Genomic DNA, 24,918 nt, shown 5'->3' on the forward strand with positions numbered 1-24,918 from the left:
ATCTTAACAAACACAGGCATACATCCGAGTGCTTGACATGAACGAGCATCGACCCATGTTCCTGAAAAGTATGTATGAAGTGAGCGTTCCAGAGGACACCACTCCATGGAAGGAGATCCTGCAGATCAGTGCCCAGGATGCAGACATCAACAGCAGGATCATTTACTCGATCCACAGCAGTCTTAACCCAGACAGCCTTAAACATTTCCAGCTGGATCCAAAGAGTGGAGTTCTCGTCTTAACCAAGGAGCTTGACTATGAGGCCATCACCACACACAGTCTTCTTGTGATGGTAAAATAGTTTTTATCTCCTAATATGTTAAAACTAAGCTTACAGAGCAGAATTGTTCAAGTTATATTAGATGATAATTGAGCAATTAAAATGTAGGAATTATGGCGGTGACAAATGTTGGGTCTGGGCCCAGGCACATGCACAGGGAATGTAGTTTGTGTGTGGTGGATGCACATAAAACAGGTTTAAACTATAACCAGTACAGAAATGACAGTTAAAAACGTCTTGGATTGTCATAGCTATTTATAAGGGATTATTTCCCTAATGATTTGGAGTCTTGTCTCTGCCTGCTGTGCTTGATCGTCTGCTCAGATTTTACACATATCCATATGTAATTGACACATAACTGGTAAATGAAATTGGGCTGATCTGCTATTTATATGGATATATCTACAGCTCTCACAGATGCCTTGCTATTCAGGTACAGAGTTGCTCACATAAATGCGGATGGTTTTATTTATTTATTTATTTTAAAAAGTGGAGGATAAATATGTCAAACAAAGATTGAGAAAAATGTTTTCTCAGATATTTCTATGGATTTAATTAGAACATTTCTAAGCAAATAGGAAGAATTAGAAAACACAGTATTATAAATATTTAAACCATAAAATGGTAATTAGAATTAAATTAGAGAATACAAATAACCTTTAAATACAACAGTGACCTGGGTGACAAGACTTTCAAGACTTACATCAGAACGCAAAGACAAATAAAAGATCTATACTTTTTTTTAAGGTTCGTGATCAAGAGATCCCTGTGAAGAGGAACTTTGTGAAAGTGGTAGTGCATGTGGAAGACTGTAATGACTACACACCCACATTCATGAGCACTCATTATGAGGGAAGCATCAGTAACTTGGCTCCAACTGGAACAGAGGTGCTACGAGTTAAAGCTTTGGACAAAGACAAAGGCAGTAATTCTGAGATTGTCTACTCTATTCACTCAGGTAAGAATATAAGAGCTACAGTTTTATGTCTCTGGTCTATATTCTGGCTGTAAACAGCTATAGGAAATCAATCTATATCTATAATTATTGTGTCTTAAATGCTAGCAAGTAAACTATGAGGATTGTTTGCTATAGTGAATGTTCTAATGTAGCATCATAGATACACATCAAATAAAATAAATGCTTAAGTATTTTTGACCTAATTTTGACAATATAATAGAAAACTAAAATCATTATTAAAAACAAATTTAAGCTATATTTATTTAAATGTATACCATTTGGCAGAATCTAGAATGACTTACAGAAATGCTTTAGATAATAAGAGAGTATAGAGTAAGAGTTCTATTAATCTGGAAATGCCGTGTGGTTGGTATGCAAAAAACAAACAAACAAATAAATAAATGCACACCATTTACGAGCTTCAGGTGTAAACGTTTGGTGCCCAGAGTTCCCTGGGTTAGACTCCAGACTCCTTGTGTAGGATAAATGGTACCTAAAAAGGATAGATAGAACAACAAAATGCTAATTTAAGCCCTTTGTGAAGTGGTAGGTTGACATTTGAATACAGCCAGTGACTGTTTGGACATCTAAGGAAAGTTTGTACAACAATCTCGGAGTCTGAACAGAGAAGATCCTTGATACCTCAGCAACTAAACTCAGATTACTAGAGAAATATGACCTTGGTATTGAAACATACGCTACAGATGGAGAAAACTGAAATCATGCAGAGGCATTCTGGAATTTTCATATAAACTTAGTAACAGTGTATAAAAATAAATTCTGTTTTTCAGGAGGGAATACAGAAGGAGCTTTCAACATCGACCAGGAGACTGGAAGCATACATGTGGCTAAGTCATTAAACAGGCTCTCCCAAGAACAATACCAGCTTGTGGTGAAAGCCACTGACCAGGGCTTTCCCCAGCGCAGTGACCTCTGTCCTGTCAACATCCATATCAGGCTGTCTGAGCACACAGCACCCACATTTACCAAGGATGAGTACTTTACTGAAATAAGTGAAACTAGTAGTTTAGGTTTTCCAGTGATGTCTGTTTCAGCTAGCTGTCCTTCTGCTGTGAACTATATGATCAAAGATGGTGACCCTAATGGAACTTTCCACATCAATTTAAACTCTGGACAGTTATCTGTCAAAAAATCCCTCAATTTTGAAGAGCGCACCTCTTACAGACTCCAAATTAGAGCCACAAATACAGCAGGAATCTCATCAGATGCAGTTGTTTATGTGTACATCATAGATGAAAATGACAATGCCCCTGTTTTTCTTCAGGACAGTTACTATGGGCAGATCATCGAGTCTGCTCATATAAACAGCATGGTAATGGGAGAGAACAATACCCCACTGGTCATCAAAGCCTCAGATGCTGACAAGGACTCTAATGCACTGCTAATCTTTCATATCCAAGAGCCTGAGGCAAACAAAATATTTAAAATAGATCCAAGCATGGGCACAATCTCTCTGATATCCACACTTGACTTTGAGACTACACCTGAATTTAGCTTCACAGTTCAGGTTCGGGACTCAGGAGAGCCCTCTTTAAATGCTGTCAAACCATGCAAAGTCATCATTCGTGTCCTGGACTTTAATGACTGTCCTCCTAAATTCACACTACCTGTCTATACAGCTTCCATCATGCTCCCTGTTTTTAAAGACATGAAAGTCATCCAAGTAATGGCCCATGATGCAGATTCTGTGGTTTTGTACAGTATTAGTAATTACAATGATACATTTAAAATACATGCATCAACTGGAGAAATCACAATGAGTAATGTATCCGATTTTCAGTCGCATTATGAGCTCAAGGTTATAGCTTCAGATGGTGTATATAAAGACACCACGTTAGTAAATGTCAACATCAGTCAAAAGACAAGGACTAGTTTAAAGTTTGAGGACAAGATCCATGTAGGCAATGTACTTGAAAACACTACATCTATAAAAACTTTAACTGTACTCAGAGCCGTGGGCAGCTACCTCAATGAACCATTGATCTACTCAGTTCTGAACCCAACTGATAAGTTTTCAATAGTGCAGTCTTCAGGTTTGCTGCAAACGACAGGTGTTGCCTTTGACCGGGAGGAACAGGATGAGTACAATGTGACTGTGGAGGTTCGAGACATGAGAATTCCACAACGACTAGATCTCACTTATGTCAAAATCTATGTAGATGATATCAATGACAATGCACCCATCATATCAAACCTTCCCTATACTCTTATGATATCTGATGAGACAGAACCAGGAGACGTTCTCTTCCAAGTGCTAGCAACTGATAATGACACTGGCGAAAATGCATCTATTATATTTACACTAGAGGAGCACTTCAATCTCTTCAGGATTGATCCTTATCTTGGAGATGTGTCTCTACAACGACCCCTAGACTATGAGACTTTGAACAAGTATGTGCTTACTGTAAGAGCTTCAGATGAAGGAGATCCTAGTCTGTCAACAGTAGCGGAGTTATATGTTCAAGTGCAAAACCGTTCCCATCCGATTTTTCAAAGTCTATTTTACCCTTTGCGACTGCCTGAAAACATTCCTCCATTTACAAACATCCTGCATGTGCAAGCAAAAAACCCAGAGGGCTATCGCCTTATCTACAACCTTGAAGAAGAAGAAAATGCCACACAGTATTTTCACATTGACTTTAAAACTGGCATGGTAAGTGTCATTGACTTTTTAGACTATGAGTCTCAGACCAATTACCTGTTGACTGTTCGGGCCACAGATTCTATAACTGGCTCGTTTAGTGAGTCCAAAGTACAGATAGACGTTGAGGACATCAATGACAATGCTCCTGTCTTTGAGAAGCTTACCTACAAAGTAGATTTGTTAGAAGGTCTTCCAATCGGCTCATCTGTAATACAGGTCTCGGCTTTTGACAGAGACTCAGGAAGAAACAAAGATTTAACCTATGAAATCGTTGACACAGGAAAAAACGAAACAAAAATTTTCAGGATTAATCCACAAACTGGCCTTTTGTTAACATCAGAGGTCTTGGATTATGAGACCACACAAGAATTCCATTTTAAAATCATAGTAACAGACAATGGTACACCACCACTCAGCAGTGAAGCTCAAATTATTGTGAATGTTATAGATGTCAATGACAACCCTCCAAACTTCAGTGAGCCTCAATATCGAGCCTCGTTGGATGAAATGGCCACCTGTGGACATGTTGTGATCAAAGTCCAGGCCTCAGATCCTGACATCAAGGACAATCTCCAGTACAAAATCCTCTCAGGTAATGAAGGAAGGTACTTTGCTATGAATGAATCGTCAGGTCTGATCTCCTTTTCCAATGTTTGCAAGAGAAATTTGCATTCTTTTTATAATCTTACCGTTGCTGTTTCGGATGGTGTTTTCCAAACCACTGCTCCTGTAAACATTGACATGACTGGCAGCAACAGGCATAGTCCATACTTCAGCCATGATTTATATGAAGCCGAATTGGCTGAGAATGCAGAGGCAGGAACACGTGTCATTCGCCTGGCTGCAATTGATCCTGACGATGGTCCTTATGGCAGCGTAGATTACACCATTATCAACAAGCTAGCAGATGAAAAATTCAATATTGATGCTGAAGGGCAAATTGTGACCTCTCAGCCACTGGACAGAGAGAATCCCAAACAAAGGGTGATTGCAATCAAGGTCATGGCTAAGGATGGTGGGGGAAGAGTAGGATTTTGCACAGTGAAGATCATTCTCACTGATGAGAATGACAATGTGCCTCAGTTTAAAGCCTCTCAGTACCAAGTTTCTATTAAGTCCACAATAAATAAAGGTTCTCCTGTTATTCAAATAATGGCTTATGATGCTGATGAAGGCAAGAATGCAGATGTCACTTACACAGTGGATGAAGCTGAGGAGGTTACAGAGGATGTGATCGAGATCAATCCCTTCACTGGTGTGGTCAGTGTCAAGGAAAGCCTGGTTGGCATGGAAAACAAGATCTTTAATTTCAAAGTCAAGGCTCGAGATGGAGGAATTCCATTTTACAACTCCTCTGTGCCAGTCCAGGTTAAAGTAATCCCTCCAGAGGTGCCTCTACCGAGGTTTACAGAGCCATTATACACATTCTCAGTGTCTGAGGATTTCCCTATCGGCTATGAGATAGGTACTGTCAAGGCTGATGCTGAAACACCTCTCATCTATAGTTTAGTAGATGGCAACACTGTGGAAAGCAACAGAGACCAAGTGTTTGCTCTTGAGGAAGACAGTGGGACCCTTGTGGTGCAGAAGAATATTGATTATGAGAAGACCAAGTGGTATCAGATTGATGTTATTGCCCAAGGTATTCACAATGGCACAGATGTAGCTTCACTAGTGTCTGTTAACATCCAGGTTCAGGATGTAAATGACAACCAACCTAACTTTGATTCTGACCTGTACAAAGCTGTACTCGCTGAAAATTTGCCTGCTGCCACTACAGTAATCCAGGTGACAGCTAATGATCCAGATAAAGATGCTAACGGAGACGTGACATATACCCTGGAGCCAGACATGGATGATATCAGTGATATTTTCAGCATTGACTCACAAACTGGCTGGATAACCACCTTGAAGGAGGCAGACTGTGAATCCAAACAATTATATAGGTTCTATGTAGTAGCTACTGATCATGGAAGCAGTATCAGATTTTCTTCATCAGCTCTTGTGGAAGTGACTATCACTGATGAAAATGACAATCCTCCTCAGTTCACAGAGGAAGTCTATGTCGGATCCATCATTGAGAACAGCAGGCCTGGGGAACTGATAGTCACTCTGACAACTACAGATATTGATGTGTCACCTGACAACAGACAAGTCATATGCTATATAACAGGTGAGTACTATCATGGTTCTAGCAATCAACAAAATAATGTTGTGTATGTTAAACTAACACATTCATACAATCACCAGTCAATCACCAGACAGTAGCACAACCTTTTCAACAAACTTCAGAATGTATAATAAATTACATATCCATATATGGCATATGGATGTGATGGTTTGAGTACTTCAGAAATGACAGATCTCTAGGAGTATAGTAAATGCTTTGATTATGACAGAGTTCAGATGAAAATGGATTAACAGTCTTTCTTTGAACAGACAGAAGAGCTATAGTAACTCAAATAATGACTCTTTACATCCATAGTGAGCAGAATAGCATTTTTGAATGCACAAAATGACAAACGTTGAGGCAGATGGGTTACAAAAGCAGAAGGCCACATCAGGATCCTCTCCTGGCAGGCAATAAAAGTAATCCGAGAGTAGATTTGGAACAGGCTTACTTAAACTGGGCAGGTGAACATTAGAAAAACATTGTCTAGTTTCAACCAGTCTGGCCATTCTCATCTGACTTCATTAATAAGGCCCACAGAACCACTGGATTGTTTTAGCATTCTGTGTATTTTTTTCTATATGTAAAATCAAGGAAACAAGGTTCTAAAATATTCAAACCACCCCAAGGCATGGTCAAAGTCTCTGAGATAAAATATTTCTCAAAGTGAAGCTCTTGACCTCTATCTACAGTATGTGATTTTATGCATTGTTCTCCTGCCCTATGATTGACAGATTGGATATTTGCATGAATATGAAGGTGTAACAAGTTCTTAATGAAGTGGTTGCGTTTGTGAAACCGCTCAATTATTCAGTCAAATATATTTTGTATTCTAATATATTTTGTATACTTTTAAATTCTTTAAAGATGGAGACTCACTGGGACAGTTCTCAATAACTGTTATTGGAGAAGAGTGCAGACTTGTTTCAAAAGGGTCACTGGATAGGGAAATGAAAGACAAACATACCCTAAAACTAATAGCCACAGATGGAAAGTTTCAAAGTGCTGCCACAGTAGAAGTTCATGTTCTTGACAGCAATGACAACAGTCCATTGTGTGAACAAGTAAGTCATGCTTTATTATTCTAAAGGAACCAAAATGACTCTGTTTAAACTAAATTGTTTAACTAAAATGTTTAAAAGTGAAATTGAAATGTGTGTGTTGTTATATACTGAATATAATTTAAGCAATTTAATGTAACATATCCTCTTGGTGATTATTTTAGTTGCTTTACACTGAAGCAGTAATGGAGAATTCCCCATCAGAACACTTCATCCTGAAGATCTCTGCCTCTGACCCAGATATTGGCACAAATGGACAAGTTTCTTTTACTCTTCATGGACCAAATGCAGACAAGTTTCATCTTCACCCCAAAAGTGGTAAAATCATTATTATATATTGTCTGCTTTAGTTGTGTGCACTAGATAAAAAGCTGGGAAGTGTAAATTGACCCTCGCCTTTAAAAACATAGCTTTTTCATCAGTTATTGTATAGTTTTTTTTCATCTGACCTGACCGGTTTCAGGACTTCCTGGATAAGCATATTATCTCTGTGGAATGGCATAGCAGGTTTGCAAGATCAAATCTAAATTGTTTGGAATTATGTTAAAGTTCATCCTGGGCATGAAGGACTATTCATTGGATTAAGATATAGCAATATAGGCTTCCAAAAGAACTTAAAATACTTATTTAGAGGTACTCCTTTATGTGTATGGGGGACGACGACTGCCAATTGGAAGGTTGTACGCTTGAATCCCAGGGAAATAAAACTGCTGCCCCTGGGCCCCTGAGCAAGGCCCTCACCCCTCAGATGCTTGGTTGTATAAATAAGATAAATGTAAGTTGCTCTGGATAAAGGCATATGCCGAACAATGTAAATGTAAGTGTATGTGTTTCAGAAAAACAATCCTTTAAGGTGTTTTCATTCTTTGTTACCACCTATGCAATGACACAATTATGTCTTTGTCATAAACAGGTGAGCTGTTTACTCTTGCCGTCTTGGACCGTGAGAAGGAAACAGAGTATAACCTGGTCGTCAAGGCAACTGATGGAGGAGGGCGTTCGTGCCAAGGAGACATTATACTTAAGGTTCAGGATGTAAATGACAATCCACCACGGTTCTCCAGTGACCACTATGAGATAATGGTGTTTGACAACACCACTGTTAGAACACCTATTACAGTCATCTATGCCAAAGACCCAGACACAGGTATACACACAACTACTGTACATGAAAAAATGTCTGTAAAGCACAATGTAACTAGGTCTCTCATCAAGCATGTCAAAATTGTCTTCCACTGCCATTATCAAAATTAAAGAAGAAGTTCATATAAAGTTAGAGTTTGCTGAACGCTTTTATTTGATGGACCTTTGACAGAGCAGAATGAAGCAGAGTGAAGGTGTGCTGTGTTTGATCTGGGATTCAGAGTTGGACAGAGAAACACTAAGGGAGTGTCAGGACACACCTTGTAGTGTGTGGGAACATGCATACGATACAGGATCTACTGTAGCTCTTTGCCCTGGGCTCTTATTTGTTTTGAGCTACCTGACCTTATATGCATACAAAACAATTGTAACACTTTTGTTTTGTTTTGTTTTGTTTTAAATATAATGAAACAAGTTTAGATTATTAACATGTTCACAGATTGAAACCTAAATTCCAGATGCACTAAGACACACTGATTGAATTCATGTACTTTCTATTTCTATTATAGCAGATAGAACAGGAAATAGAACAGGAGAAGAAACTTGTGTCCTTTATCTAAGGTGTCTCTCACTTTACCAGGTATAAACTCAGAGGTAAGGTACTCCCTACAAGGAGCAGACAGCGGTTTCTTCTCTCTGGATGAGACTTCGGGTATTTTGCGTCTGGAGCACTCTCTGGCTGATGAGGCTCAATCCACCTTTCATCTGAGAGTCAAAGCCACGGACCGGGGTCTTCCTAATCACCTCTTCTCCTTAGCCAACATCACTGTGAATGTAGTCGATCTGAATGACTACCAGCCTGTGTTCCAGAGCCCTGAGTACATGGCCGAAATCCCAGAATCCTTGCCTGTGGGGACAGAGGTAATTAGTGTTTCTGCCCAAACAAGAGATGGCACTGGCACCGAGCCTGTCCGATACTCGATCATCTCTGGCAATGAGGACGGAAGGTTCCATTTGAACTCTGAAACAGGTGAGGCTACTTGATCTTTCATGTGTGTCTGATATTAATCTGCATAGGCTGGTCAGCATAATGAACATAAAATAAGAAATAGGGACAAAAGGGAATATAACTTTAGAAATGCATTAGGATTGATGCATCTGATTATTATTTAAAGTGAGTGAGTGAGTGACATGACATATGGCTAAGTATGGTGACCCATACTCAGAATTCGTTCACTGCATTTAACCCATCCAAAGTGCACACACACACAGCAGTGAACACACACAGACCGTGAACACACCCCCGGGGCAGTGGGCAACCATTTATGCTGCGGTGCCCGGGGAGCAGTTGGTGGGGTTCGGTGCCTTGCTCAAAGGCACCTCAGTCGTGGTATTGCCGGCCCGAGACTTGAACCCACAACCTTAGAGTTAGGAATCAAACTCTCTAACCATTAGGCCACGACTTCACATTTTCGCAAATCTAATGACAACTCTAGCTATACAGCATGCTGCATGTGTGTTTCAGGGATTTTCTAAGATACTTAATTTATTGCTGTAGCCTACAAGAAGTAGATCTTTAATTTTTTTTAATTAGAAAATTCAAAACTAATAATAATTTAAATTACATTGTATTGCTGTGTTGTATAATGTATATGTAATCAATTGAACATATTTATTATATTTATGTTTAATTCCTTGCAATAATTTGTGTATAACCAGAAGCAAAATACTGTGTTAAATGTAAGTTGATAATAATCCAGCCTCTGCTGTATGCACTGTAATTACATTACACGGTATTTTGCATAAACAACAACAAGAAATAGAATTTTAAAACACAAAAGAGATAGGGAGTGTAGACTCTTTGTCTACTTTTGCCCTCACAGTTAAGTTACACTGCACCTACAGAGCCTGCCAAGCTTGAGGATTAGTAAGGGCAGAGCTAGAGAGCCTGTACTAACATGATTTAGGTTTTCCTTATCTCACATTTTCATTTTTTTTCTTACATTATTTCTAGATTTCGATAATTTATTTATGCCATTCAAACAATTCAGAAATGCAAAATTATCTGAATATATCATGCAGATTTTTTTTTATGAATTAAATTTAAAATACAAAAAATAAATAATGAGCTTGTGCTTTTGTGCAAGTTGGCATCAGCCAGTAGATGTCACAGTTTTTTTTTAATCTTTGCTGCATTTGGTCTCGTGTAATGTACACAGATGACGCTATGGGTGTGATTTAAAAAATGGCATAAGCCTTAAAATGAGCATGAGAACACAATGAAAACTTTTTTCTTCATTGTGTGGCTTTGACGATTTGCCTATTAGACTTATGGATCTGTCATTTTACATGAGTCATTTGTTCTCATTATGTATTCTGTTATGGCAAGACAGTTTGTCCTAATGACATGAGATTTACTAAAGCAGATTTAGAGGGTTAACCACCTCTAAACATTGTTTAGACACCTAAATTGTACATTATTCATTTAAATATATTCATATTCATTCTTCATATTCAATCGTATTCAGTTACTCTAATTCGGTGTATCCCTGGCTGTGCTGCTCATTGTGCTAAATGATAGTAAAAACTGTAACATCAAGCACAGCTGATGTTTGTTATCCAATAGACCGTTTTTGATACATAATATGCAGAATTTAATAGTAAGTTAGAATAGAGTGAAGATGCCCAGATATAACATGATGATCAGATTTTTTTCAATTCTAAAAAAAGAAAGAGATTTCTCATTCGGAATTTTCCTAAATCAGATTTAACAAGAGTAAAAATGCTCAACTCAACATGCAAGGTAAGGGAGAATGAGGCTGAAGAACAAGTGGTATGGAAGTTAATACGGAGGTTAATACTGCAGTTTATTACAGATGCATTACTAACATACAAAGCATAAACTAAATGAATTTATAAAATGTGTATTTTTGTTGGTTTTTATTTTCTCATGCTTTCTAGAAATATCATTTTACAGCCTGCTTTGAACAAAATTGCTCAATTCTGTGAAAGAGTTTACATTTAAAAAGAGTTACAAGAGTTAACAATGTTAACACTGGAAAGAGTTAACATTAACTCCAGATCTTCCTAACTCTAGTATTGCAAAATTGGACTCCAGCAGAATTTCTCTGCTTAAAGACACCTGATTAAACATACTACATAATGAACAGATTTTGTGCAATGTCTCTTGTTTAATAGCTGTCTTTGAGCAAGGAAATCCCCAATGATCCTTCCCCTGTAGAGTGAATTTTATCTGTAAATGTTGTTCTGACTTGCCCATAAAGACATTTCAGTCTGTACATATCCGAAATCTAGATCCTGCATATCTTCATGCTTGTTTGAAAACCAAGATCATGCATCAAAAAAAGGTTTCTCAGGCTTATAGCATTCCGATCCTAAACTGGATGTCATAGCTAGAAAATTGATAAGTTAATTCCTTGCTTTGTGTCAGCCCGCTGCTCTGCTGTGTTAATCTTACATGTAGTGCACAATAGGTTTGCATGCACAAACTCTACTGTACACACTGTAGTTTGAATGCAACAGAGGGAGCAAATTGATCTCTTTCTTTTGATCCTGAAGCAATGCAATGTTCTCCACTCCACTAGAAGTAATTTTGTTATTCTATGCTGCAGGTGTGTTGTGGGTGAACGCTCCTCTGGACTTCGAGCTCCGTCGTGAGTATTACCTGTCTGTGGAGGGGGCACGAGGCCGAGGATTAGCTGACATCGCTATGGTTCTTGTCAACATCACTGACATCAATGACAATCCACCTATCTTCAGTCGTGGAGACTACAGTGCAGAAATCGCTGAAAATCTTCAGCCTGGAGATACTGTGATGCAGGTATGTTTGCAAGGCTCCCTCACCTGTCACTGGTGCCTAAAGATAATGTTATCAAATGAGGCCAGGGTCCAGAGCTTCCTGCTCTAACCTGCATTTTTTTCACGCTTCTGGATTTAGTGACAGTTACATTCACTCGAACATGCTCAACCAGTATGTGAGTCTCATCTGTCTCACTTCTTTCCCACTGTGGCATTAATTCCTCACTTTTCCATAAATAAGGGCTGACAACTCAATTCAAACTAAATGCTAATATATTGTCATGTGGGAGCGATGAATTAAATCCTAATAACATGTTGATCTCATAAAATAAACTACTGTTTGGAATCAATAATGTGGGAAGTGTGAGTACCCCAGAATTGCAAATAAACATATTTTGTGATAATGTGGTATTATGAACTAGATTATCATATAGCAGAGCATTTACACAGACACCCTGTATATGATTTCTTAGTCATACTCACTTTTCTTCACTGACATCCCCCCCCCCCCCTCTCTCTCTCTCTCTCTCTCTCTCTCAGGTGACTGCTGTTGACCTTGATGGACCACAGAACAACCTCATCCACTACTCAATTGTGAGTGGTGACCCATGGCAGCAGTTCAGCATTGATCCCCAGACAGGACACATCAAAGTGCACTCCACGCTGGACAGGGAAGAGGTGAGCTCATTCATGCTACAAGTAAAAGAAGGCAGAAGTAATAAGAGACTTTCAGTCCCTAACAAGTAAAGACTTGTTTCCGTTGGTTTCAGTTGCCATACATTTTCATCTTAAGCTGACTCACTGTACACACTGGAGCATGTATTAGTGCAATGTCACAAACCGGCTATGTTAATCCCTTTGACGCATATCTTTCAGAAAACACACTACTCCTTGACTGTGCAGGCTGCTGATGAGGGACAGCCTCCTCTCTCCTCAGCAGTCCAGGTGACAGTCACAGTGTCTGATGTCAATGACAACCATCCCGTCTTCTCTCAGACCAGCCACAGCCTTGTGTTACAGGTATGGGGGAATTTATCATTGTCATTGTCATTGACATACTACTGGCTTAAAGCTTTGTATACACTGGACTAGAAAACAGCCTGAGGAGACAACCAACCAAGACTAATAAATCAACAGACCTGCTCCTGTGTCATTTTGTCTGCAGAAATATCTACTCTGGTTGTTAACGTCTTTGGATGCGGCCGCATTCCTGTGATCTAATCATAGGCATAACCGTGCTTACTTCTAAACGTGCTTACATTTCACATATATTTACATCCACATAAGGTGTCTTTTGTGTATCCAAACTATTTGGCACAGTGAGGATTGTTAAGAGTAGTGAGGCTCATCTCTGCCAGCTGGGCACTCTGTTTCAATTAGGTGCTCCAGTTGTATTAGCTTGAGGGGAACAAGCAAGGTGTGCATATACTGAAGCTAAACTACAGCATGTGGTCTGAACAGTACATTCATACACTATGATACATGTGTTCCTCTTTATCTTCTTGGATTTTTTAAATTCAGTTCATTATTAATTCAATATAATTTATGCTTTTAAAGTATGTAGCATTAGAGAATAGTTACCTACTATGACAATGTGTTGAAAAGGAAAGCAGAGAAGAAACTGAACACTCTTCACTTTCTTTCAAGAATTCTAGTTGTTTTTCATTGTTGGTTATGATATAAGCCACAGGTGTCAAACCCAAGATCCACAGGTTGTGCATGGCACAATTTAATTAGAAAAACTACTGAAACTGTACTGTAGCCAGTATTAATTCTACTATTATTAATTAATTCTACTATTCTACTATCTATTCTACTTTTTACAGCAGTCCTGTAGCTTAACAACTGGCTGTGTTTCATATGTCACTTGAATGCATGTATGTGCTCACATCTCACAGTATCAGTACTGAGACCCCTATCTAAAAAAAACATTTGTTAAAAGGCTGTGTGAGATTCAGCATTTGAATCAATCTCATTTGAAAATTCTTTCTTAACATAATATAGTTGAGGTTTGAAAAATAGATTTTTTTTCACACTTCTAGTTTTGTTAAAATGTAATTTTCTCCCTTCAGAGCCTATAATATTGGTGTTAAAAGAATATGTAACATTTCAAAATGAATAGACTTACATTATGTTCCTCTAGGGATAAAAGGACTAATTTGGTCAGGGTAAAATGATATATAAGCCACAATGATCCTGTTTTTGGATGATAATAGTGATAATAAGAGGAATACTGAATGGAGTGTTAACAACAGACAACTCAGGTACATTATACTAGTTTAAGACATACTTACGTTTTTAATCATTTTTAATTGTGTGGCAGGAAGAGGAAGCTGTGGGCAGCAGCATTCTGCAACTATTGGTCACCGACAGGGACACACCTCAGAATGGACCTCCGTTTACTTTCCATATTGTCTCTGGAAATGAAGGTAGACACTTCCATGTAGACCAGGGGGGTCTCCTTTCACTGGCCTCCTCACTTAGGAATAGAGGAAAGTCTCAATACGAGCTCAAAATTCAGGTATTTGTGATTTTTGATATATAAAGAAAAATATAAAAAAAAATCTCATGTCACTCATTTTAGTGGGAGAAAAAAAGGACATGAACTAGCTGCACAGCTACTAATTCAGTGATGTGTGTTATAATAGCTAATAAATTAAATATCTGTATTTGTAGGTAACTGATAGTGGTCACCCGCCACTATCTTCCATATGTGTGGTTAAAATCAACGTTACAGAAGAGAGCAAGTTCCCACCTGCAGTTACCCCATTGGATGTGTTCATAACTACAACTGAGCAAATGTTCTCCAGGCAGGTAATTGGTAAGCTACATGCCTCTGACCAGGACCCCCAGGATGTACTGAGTTACAAGCTAGAAACTACACACAATGGTCACTTCTCTATGGACTCTGTGGACGGAAAGATTGTGGCTGAGAAGGCTCTTTGGCCAGGCGTTTATTTTCTCAACGTGAGTGTAACAGATGGCAAATTCACTGTCCGTTCTGGAGTTCGAGTACATATATGGGCTGCATCTCAGCAAGAGCTTGATCAGGGCTTCACCCTGCATTTGGCTGGCCTAAGTGCGGAGGAGTTTGTATCCGAGTATTGGAGGATACTTCAGCGCAATCTGGACATACCCAAAGTGGAGCTGCACATTGCCAGCCTGCAGCAGGAACAGCTGTCTCACAGCCCAGAGGTACAGGTCCTGCTGGTGAACAAGGCTCAGAACAACTCAGCTTGGCCTGTGGATGGCCAGCGCTTAATGGCTGCACTGGAGCACATTAATGCCTCTCTGGGACTGAGCATTCTCAAAGTAAGGGGCAATGGCTGTGTGGGGGATGGCTGCCCTCAACCAGGATGCAGACGTACTGTACTGATGAACCAGGAGAGGGTGCGGCATTTCAGCACGGCCCGGGCCAGCTTCTTTACTCCACATCACAGCTGGGAGAGCGTGTGCACCTGTAATGGTAGGAGAAAAACAACAAAACAGAATAACACACATTATTATGATGATTAACAGACTGACTAAAATCATCAGGGGCTATATTCATTCAGAGCCAAAATATAAATTCAAAAGACATGACAATGTTTATATAAATATTCTTTGCAATATGATTAATCAACAGAGGATAAAGTCCATTGTTGCCATATACAATTAAATTAATTCATAAAAATATGTGTCTCCAAAGCCATGTACCACAGGTTCCTGATTGAGCATGAAAATATGATTATTTGTGTGGTAACATTTTTTAGTGATATAACATTAACAAGAGATTTTTTTTATGTTTTCCTACTCAAGCCAATGTTTGAATTGCACTTACACTTTACACTATTTGCATTTCAGATTCAGCCATGAAATTTGATGGATATGGTTATCTAAAATACCTTTTTGAGACTGAAGAGGAAACACACAACTTCCACCTGTCTCTTCGTATCAAAACATCTGACGGGGAAGGCACAGTGATGACAACTAATGCTTCTGACTGGGGAACATTACAGGTATTACAGCTCACTATCAACTATCCTCAATTACAGCTCACCATCAACAATCTTCACTATACTCAGACATACATTTTAGGGGAAATCAATACATTCTGCAAAAAAGGGAAGATAACAACAGGAGGTTTATAAGAGACACTGGTCTGCTGAGTTTAATCTTCACATTTATTGTCCATTTTTTTTTGCTGTTAATGGTTATGTTTAAGGCAATGTTTCAAATCTTGAGAAGAAAATTCAGATGGAGATTAGTATGTTGTTACTGTTGGGTCCATATCAGTCAATCTGACCTTCTGATATATCAGTAGGTTGATACATTTTCATAGAATTCATGTTATGGCTAAATTGTAACGAGTTTTGCTTTCCTTCCATGTTCTCAGAGGTCTGATGCGGGTCCACCTCTTCTATCTAAAGAATTTATATAGCGGGCCTGACAGAGTTTGGAGATTAAATTACATTTAAGTTTCCAATAGCTCTACACATGAGAAAAGATTAACTATACCTTAACTACTCCTTAAAATTATACCCTTCACTCATTACACCCACATGGCCCCTTATATAAAGATCATAATGGTATATTTCATTCAAGTGCCTGTCACAGGTCTCTGCATTTCCAATGAGTGCTTCTAGTTTTCATAGCTTCTACTTATTTACTCCTAATTTGGAGTTGCAAGTTACAAGTGGTAAAGCTCCGGAGTATATTTGAAAATTATTATTAGAAATTCACAGCATTAGATGACAGAATATTTGCCAGTTAATTCAAACTCCTTGTAGCTGTAACATATATAAAAAAAGACAGCTAGATTTTAATATCATTAAAGCACATTTCTGATGTCTTACCAAAAAAAATGAATTAATGTGTTTAAATGATTCATTCAGCAAACAAGAGTTGAGTTAATCTGAAAGTGTTTCATGAAAAAGACGCTGATGATTTTCAGAGCTCAGAGTCTGGCTAACTATCTGCTTTGAATGAATTGAAAAGATGCAATCAGTTTCTTTTCTTCCTCTCCTGTAAAATAATAAGTTAACTATATAATTTAAGTGAATTGAGAGCCATTTTCATTCATCCACACGTGCACCCTCAGCAGCAGAATTCTCTGTTACAACTTGTAAAATTTAAGCTACAGGCTATTTTGTAGGCAGACAGCAATTCCATTGAAGCCAAGCACTTTTTTTTTGTTTTTGTTGTTAATGCAGACTTTGGAAACAAAGCAAAGTTCTTACCTGTCAATCTCAGTAGCACCCACAAAGAGCTTAAAGTCTGATCAAACATACCCCTCCTCTATGAAGCCTCTGGGGCAAAACTGCTTATCCAACTTGCACTAACATAATACAACAGAACTGAAAGAGAAAGACCAGCGCAATGAAAGCGAACGAAGGACAAATCCCATAAGGCTTAGTGCTGATACATCAAAGTGCATTTCACTCTCAGTGAGGATTCTGCTGCAGCAATTATAAGTCTGGCATCAAGATGATTGCCATTAATAATACATTGACTGGCTTTGAATTCAGTGTTATGCTTACAAATTTCATGCATATTCGCAAAGTTTTGCATTTTTAATTAAAGGCAAAGAAGCTAAAATATGGTATAAAGCGTATGCGTGTGCAAACCCGAGTAACTTCATTATTTATTAAGTGCAGTGGCTGAGGAGGCAAAAAACAGTCAACATGCATTGTCCTGGTTTAAGCATGACCTTTGTGAAGCTGAAGTGGATGGTTTTCTGTACTGTTGTGTTGCTTTTACTTGGCTTGTAAACGCCAAAAAAGTGCTAGAATGGCTGAAATACCATAGCGTAACCAGGGGACGCAGTGGCTTGGTTATTTACCCTGATAACTTTGTGCCTACTGCACAGCTCCAGAGTTGTGGAGTTTGATTCCCACTCCCACCATGTGTATATGGAGTATGCATGTTCACTCTGTGCCTTGGGGAATTTCTCTGTGTACTCTAGTTTCCTCCCCTAGCCCAAAGAAATGCATTGTAGGCTGATTAGCATTTCTACAATTGTCTGTAGCATGTGAGTTTGTGTATGATTGTTCTCTGTGATAGTCTGGCATCTTGTCCAAGGTGTACCCAGCCTTGTGACCTGAGTCTCTGTGATAGGCTCAGAGTTCCCTGCGACCCAGTAGCTCGAGCAGTGTAGAGGATGGATGGATAGATGGATGGATATAATTTAACCAAAATGCAATACCTTCAGACCTACGTCATCCAAAAATAAGAAGCAATTTATTTACCCTGATAAATTTTTGATCATTTTAATACACAACTACACTTCGCAGCAGTTTATTTAACAAGTGAACTGTCTAATAAATATCAAATCATTCAGGTGGCTTATTTGCTTTTTGGCAGCTGCTGGCCTGAAAACCATTAAACCACCTGGATCATCCTAGTAGCACATGACAGTTCAAAGTCAGCTTCCTCTGAGCTCGATCTGCATGAGCTGTCAGTAACACTCAAAGTTTAAAGCACATACTGCTAGGGTGGCATACTGTTTAGCATGATGGCATGTGATACTGAATGTGATATGCTTCCTGCACTCACACTGTAAATATGTTTATGTCTCATTGGTTCTCATTAAGTGTAGTCTTAGTGGTTCTTATAGTTGTAGATGAAGAAACAGAAAAAACTCCATGCAAAACTTGAAAGCTTGATTGTTTGCAACAAATTTCCATTTTAAACATTGTATTCATTTAGTTTGTATTAGCATATTGAACAAATTCTGCATTTTGTAAATCTCTGTATGTGTGTCAAGGCCACAATAATCTTGAAAATGATCCTCTAGATTATAATGACAGCTTTAAACCCTTAAACTGATGGTTGTCAGTGTTTTAAAGGTCAGGGCCAAGATTAATGTATTTTAGGGTGAAACGCTGTGTTCCATTCATTGCACATTTTAAAAATATATATCTCTTGACCTCCAGTTATTTGTGAAGAATGGCTGCTGCATCAGCGGCCAATTTTCTGAAACTGTGGTTTTGGTAAAAAAAAAAAAAACAGGCCAAGGTTTCTGAGTGTTATTTTCTTTTTGCCTAGACTAGGACACAAATCTTTTGTTTAATACACATTATTTTTAGTGATTGGATAAATGGATGGATGGAAGGAACATTGAACAATTATTGTCTTGTTCTGGAAATTCAATAGGTGCTCAATATTCCAAAGGAAAACAGTATGAACATAATGTTGATAAAAAATAGTGTTGATAAAAATATAGTATTTTTAAAAACATTTTTAACCTCTGTGCAGCTGGTTGAGAAGAAGCTCCAGTTCCAGTACAGCTGTGGAAATCTGCATCCTAGTGTCCTGCATCTGGGCAATCATTTGGTGGCTGATGGTCAATGGCACAACATCTCCTTGGAAGTCAGAGGAACTAACCTAAGGCTCACTATGGATCACATACACTCCATCTCCAGAGACCTTCAGGAACCTTGCAGGCTGACTCAATCCCACGGGGTCCTGCTGCTTGCCAATGCCAACCCTAATGCCAACTCACCAGGCTTTAAGGGCTGTTTAGAGGGACTATACTTTAACGGGCAAACTGTGAGAACAGACGAGGGCTCACTGAGAAACCGACTCTTTGGAAAGCACCAATGCTGCAAAGACGAGAACTGTGCCAGTAACCCTTGTGAGAATGGAGGTACTTGTCAGGAAAAATTTAACAGAGGTAAGGATTAATCTCAGTACATGAATGCAAATATTGTGTAATACTGGTGTGGTCGTCAGATATCTTAGCCTTGTTTCCCTTGTGTCGAAGTAGCTACGTGGTTAAGGTGTCGAACTACTGTTCAAAAGCTTGCAGGTTTGAATCCACTATGCTGCCATTGCTGGGCCCTTAACTTGTAATTGCTCAGTTGTTTAAAAGAGATAAAATGTAAGTTGCTTTGTATAAGGAGTATGCTGTAAATGTATCTTACCAATTGATAAGATGCTTTCTTGATTCAAACTATTGCATATTTGCATAATGTAAATGTTATATACATAATTAGTATTGCATTTCATTAGCATCAAAGCATCTGTTTCTTTTCTGTTCAGCAAATTTCTAAGTATTTCCATGCATTGGCTCTACTTTCTGCAACACTTAAAATTTTAAATTCTTACCCTTCAAAAATCAGAACATCATGCTCAGTGATTTCTGTGCTCCATCTTTGATCTGCAGTGAAATAACTTGTGGATCTGTATGAATGATTGTGATTGTTTTTGACACAGAGTTCAGCTGTAGCTGTCCACCGCAGTTTATGGGTCCACGCTGTGAGTTGAATAACCCTTGTGCGACTCAGCCTTGTGGCCCTGGAACCCTGTGTGTGCCAAAGATTGAAGATTACATGTGTAACTGCTCTGAACAAATTCCTGGAAGCAGGTATGATGTGCATGTTGCAGAGCTTTGTGTTCAGTGTTTACATTTATATCAGTAATGAGAGTCAGTGAGGTATAATGAACAGATAAGTCAAAAATTCTAATGCCAATTCTAATGCCAAATAAAAGAAACTATAGTAAATTTGAGAGAATAAAAAGGAATAAAGTCATAAATAAAACTAAACCCTTCATTCACACTACATTGTTTAGAACATCTTGTATAAGTTGGCTTGTATAAATTTGAAGCTGTGAGGCTTTCTGGCTCACAGATATATCCCTTGTCTCTGGTAAAATACAGATGTGAGTCAAGGGAGGAGGATTGCACTCCAGATACCTGTCTCAGTGGATTTAGCTGTGTAATGGAAGATGGCTCCATCCGTTGTAACCCTCTGCCTCAGTTATCAAGAAGTTTTGGATATGTAGAGATTGCTGAGATCTGTGCAGGTGTTTTCAGCCTCATCGTACTCGTTGCTGCTTTTGTGTACATTCGAAAACGCTATGTAAGTTACAAGAAGCACAAGCCGATTTGCGTGCAAGACTCAAATGGTTACTTCCCTACGGGCCTGACCAAAACTATGCTGCGTGACGGAGGAGACACACCTCCTATGGAGATGAACACACTAATTGTTGGGAATGACCTGAACCACAGTCCTTTCCGTTCTCTGAAGCCACGTGAGCAGAGCGAGATGAAGCTTCGGGGTCATAAGTCTCAGGGCCCTGTAGTGTGCAGTGTAGCTCCTAACCTTCCTCATCCACCATCATCCAACTCAGATAATGAGTCCATCAGAAAAAACAATTGGGATCCAGGCTATGAAGGTGAGTATGGAAACATTAAACCAGTTTGTTTTTTTTAAACTTTTTTTATACAACCAACATGCTGACTGTATTGAACATATGTATATAGTTCTCGATCTTGCAAGCAAGTTCACTTGTTCACGTCTCCTCCCTGTTTCAGTGTACCCTGCTGATCCTGACTACTTTGGACGTCCCAGTGTTCAGGAGTTCCCGCAATTTGACATTGTAGAGAGCACATACCCCACATTGCCTGCCACAGACTCTCGGCGGAACTCTCGTTTTGGAGGTTTTCCCTTTCCACTGGAGCGCAGTGAGCGTCGAGCCCCATTGCCACCCTGTTACAGCCATCAAAACCTGGATGACTTCCTAGGACCGGATGGCCTGCCGCTGCCCAGCTCTCAGTGTCCTAATGAGTACACAGCCATCAGTTATTACCCCACGCATCACACGCGGAGCATGGACAATGTCTCAAATGGGTATAAACGGCTGAGCGTGCGGCTGAGTGTGGCCCAGCCCTCGTATGCAGACTGCGGCTCTTCTACACACTCTGCTATAGCCACTCGTTCTTCTCGAGGCCGTGCTGACTCAGACATGGTGGAGAGTGACTATGGCAGCTGCGAAGAGGTCATGTTCTAACAAGCACATGTATTCGAAATACTCCTTTCAGGACTGTGATTTTTAAGAATAGATGATGAATTTGTGAATTTCAGGGAGATCTGAGGTAGAGAAAATTAAACGAGTTATTTCCTGTCTAATGGTACATTTAAAAAAAAAACTGAATTTGTTTAGCAACTCGTTAAAAATGTATGCTCATTGTGCAACTTTTGTAAATTGCCTCTTACATCAACCTTTATGCTTAACAGACTTTTAGCATCATTGTTAGCTATAGCTGGATCTTTAGAGACACGATCACAGTACTAGACTGGAGATGAAGTAGTCAGAACCGACTCAAGATTCAGAAAATGAAACAATCCATCAATCACATCAGGACATTTACTTACAATTACTTTTTGACAGGAAATAACTCCAAAGAAATACCACAAAGGCACTAGATTTCCCTGTACTGAACAGTATTATTATTCATTTTTTATTATCTTATTATTTTTAATTTGAGTAACTCTTTCTTGTATATGTTCAACCAAGAATTGCAAATGTTGTTCTTCTGTGCTTTTTCGGGATGATGGCAGCTGTGTGGCAGCAGAGTATCCACCCCTTTAAATGTGGTTGGTGTTTACAGTTTTGTGTACTGATATGTAATATACTGTATGTTGCATGACTTCAAAAGTCAAGGGGCATATTCTAGTGCTTGAACTGATAAATAACTCTCCTGTGTTGCACTTATTTTAGTGCTTCTATTTAGCACCAGAAACAGCCAAATCGCTAAGTTCACAATGCGGCAGCAAAATGAATGATTTGTTTGTTCCTCGTCTTGTTAAAAAAACGCACGTTTTTCTTTTTGTTGTTGTTGCTGTTGTTGTTGTTTTTTGGGGAGACATACAGTAAATCCCAGAGCATGTTTGGCTTCATGTGTGCTTTTGCTAGCCAGCAGACTACTGTACATTGTTTAGGAGTTCACAAATAGTGGCAAGATATTAAGGCAACATATTGAGAAAAAAAAAACATATATGCACGGATGCAAATGATGTTAGATAAAATGAGCGTTGTGAAATAATCCCTGCCATTGGGAGTTATCTGAGCTTTTTCCCACTCTGTACATAACTAAGGATTCAGTAATGTTGAAGCACTTGATAGGACATTGCTGTGTGTTTGGTGGATTGAAACAGTGTAGTGTTCGAATTTATGCGTGTCAGGCATTTGTTAGTTTTTACCTGTGGGGAAAAGGACAACCTGTTAATTGACTAATTTTGTGGAGCCTTGTTTTGTTTTGTTTTGTTTTTTTGTAAAAAGAGGATTACATCTATTTAGACTGAAGCTGAGGCTGGTCCTTGGATATTTCCATATAATGTAAAAATATACTATATCAAAATAGATTTGAATTTTTGAGTCTATAAGTGACCTATATACATTCTTGCATTCATCACAAGCATATAAGATGTGCTTTGTGAATAGTTATCAGTTTAATGCAGTATTTTTGAATGTGAAAACATGCACTGTTTGTTTTCCTTAATGTTTGCCAGTGTGAAGAGGATTAGGATTAAAAAATAATCAAATTCAAATATAAAACGAATCATTTGTAACCAGGCAGACAAAGTACCATGTATTTCTGTGCTGTGCGAAAAATTTGGTATTTCAGAATTGTGTTACTTTGTCAATTTTGTCACTGCTGTGCCACGTTGTGTATGGTCCTGTATTTGCCAAATTGTTTACATGTGAAATGCTGTCAGTAGGGATTTGCAGCCCATACAGATTCACTGGGTTTTTAACTCGTTGATGTGGACATGAGGGAATTAAAGCTGTGCACACACACAAACACACACAGAGCTACATGCATGAGGCTGAGCCATCATTAAAGTGATTGCATGTCCTTCTCATCTCTCCTACTAATCAATGAGTCATTGTGCCAGATTGTGCTTAGTCTTTGGACCACCAAAAATGTTCTAGGCCCATAGTTTATCGTAGCTGTCTCAGTTCAGTTGTCCACAAAGTCCTTGTTGTATATACAGTGAGTGCAGTGGTCCAGTGAGTTCACAAAAGAATGTATAATTTTTGTATTTTCAAAATGCAATGTGGGACGAATCCCATGTTTAAAATCTGTTCCTCTGTGAGAGAATAATTTCCTTTTGGTTTTCATCATCACTGGAAATATAATATGAATAAATACTATATTAATAAATGTTCATGTTTAATTAACGTGTTGCAAAAGGTGTCATTGATTCAGTTTTTTTTTCCTATTTAATCCTGTTGATTTCAAGTAATATGACTGATGTATGGTGTTCTGCAACTGCACAAAAGTTGAGAGCAAAGAGCAAATCAGAAAACACAACAAATGAAAAATACAATAGAATAAAAATAACAAATTGAACAAATCAGCAAACGCAAAAGAAACATTGCAAAGTTGGTTTTTTTTTTGCAAACTCCTGATCATGCAACATAAGCTGCTGCTGAACAAACATGAAGGAAAGCTCTGCTTTCACAACCATGGGCTCACATATTGGTTGATGTTGCTCTGATTGACAGGGTAGATTGACCAAATAACCCAGGCATTATTACTCTCTTTGACTCACAGGCAAGTCAGGAGATTGCAAGCTTGAATCCCTCCAGATGCTTTTCATCCACTGACTACTAATCATCGATAAATTGTACATTGAATAACATTTCAACTCTTTGATTTCACAGCCAGCATAATGTTTGACAAACTACTTATTTAATTTATTTCATGAATTCTGTTAGTCCAGGTATGCAGCAGTTATTCTAGTAAACTGTATGTGTGCAGCTCAACATGTAGTCTGATGACAAAACTGTGACTCACTGAAAGATCACATACCACATCTATATACATCTATATACAGCACCTGACCTGTCACTTAGGACTTTATGATAATTTCTGTAACTAAACCCTTTAAGGCCTACCACAGTAAATAGACCTGTATTATGTCACATGTGATCTACTCTGTCTGAGATTCAGTTTACACCAAAATTCTAAAGCAAACACAAGTTGTCAATGACAAACTATAACCAATATAGGAATATATAAATCACATAGATCATGAAAATAAATTAAATGAAACCAGGTTTTATTATTTTAATCATATATAGGTATATCAATTTATCCTCTCTAATGTA

The 24,918-nt window shown here is 38.5% G+C and overlaps 1 protein-coding gene across 2 annotated transcripts in view; it reads left to right on the top strand.

The window, feature by feature from the left end:
* Positions 1 to 23,985, top strand: part of fat2 (FAT atypical cadherin 2) — a 36,947-nt gene extending 12,962 nt beyond the window's left edge. For both annotated transcript variants that reach the window (XM_027135454.2, XM_027135453.2), the window contains exons 8-24: positions 17 to 292; positions 1,028 to 1,238; positions 2,030 to 6,076; positions 6,941 to 7,137; positions 7,299 to 7,452; positions 8,048 to 8,281; positions 8,858 to 9,247; positions 11,850 to 12,058; positions 12,577 to 12,714; positions 12,913 to 13,056; positions 14,360 to 14,557; positions 14,713 to 15,502; positions 15,880 to 16,034; positions 19,273 to 19,690; positions 20,233 to 20,383; positions 20,678 to 21,195; positions 21,335 to 23,985. In XM_027135454.2, coding sequence (XP_026991255.2) covers positions 17 to 292; positions 1,028 to 1,238; positions 2,030 to 6,076; positions 6,941 to 7,137; positions 7,299 to 7,452; positions 8,048 to 8,281; positions 8,858 to 9,247; positions 11,850 to 12,058; positions 12,577 to 12,714; positions 12,913 to 13,056; positions 14,360 to 14,557; positions 14,713 to 15,502; positions 15,880 to 16,034; positions 19,273 to 19,690; positions 20,233 to 20,383; positions 20,678 to 21,195; positions 21,335 to 21,810 — 8,706 coding nt within the window. In that variant the 3' untranslated portion in view covers positions 21,811 to 23,985. The remainder of the gene's footprint in view (positions 1 to 16; positions 293 to 1,027; positions 1,239 to 2,029; positions 6,077 to 6,940; positions 7,138 to 7,298; positions 7,453 to 8,047; positions 8,282 to 8,857; positions 9,248 to 11,849; positions 12,059 to 12,576; positions 12,715 to 12,912; positions 13,057 to 14,359; positions 14,558 to 14,712; positions 15,503 to 15,879; positions 16,035 to 19,272; positions 19,691 to 20,232; positions 20,384 to 20,677; positions 21,196 to 21,334) is intronic.
* The last annotated feature ends 933 nt before the right edge of the window (positions 23,986 to 24,918 follow it).

This window comes from Tachysurus fulvidraco, chromosome 17, assembly GCF_022655615.1.
Source record: "Tachysurus fulvidraco isolate hzauxx_2018 chromosome 17, HZAU_PFXX_2.0, whole genome shotgun sequence".
NCBI lineage: Eukaryota > Metazoa > Chordata > Actinopteri > Siluriformes > Bagridae > Tachysurus > Tachysurus fulvidraco.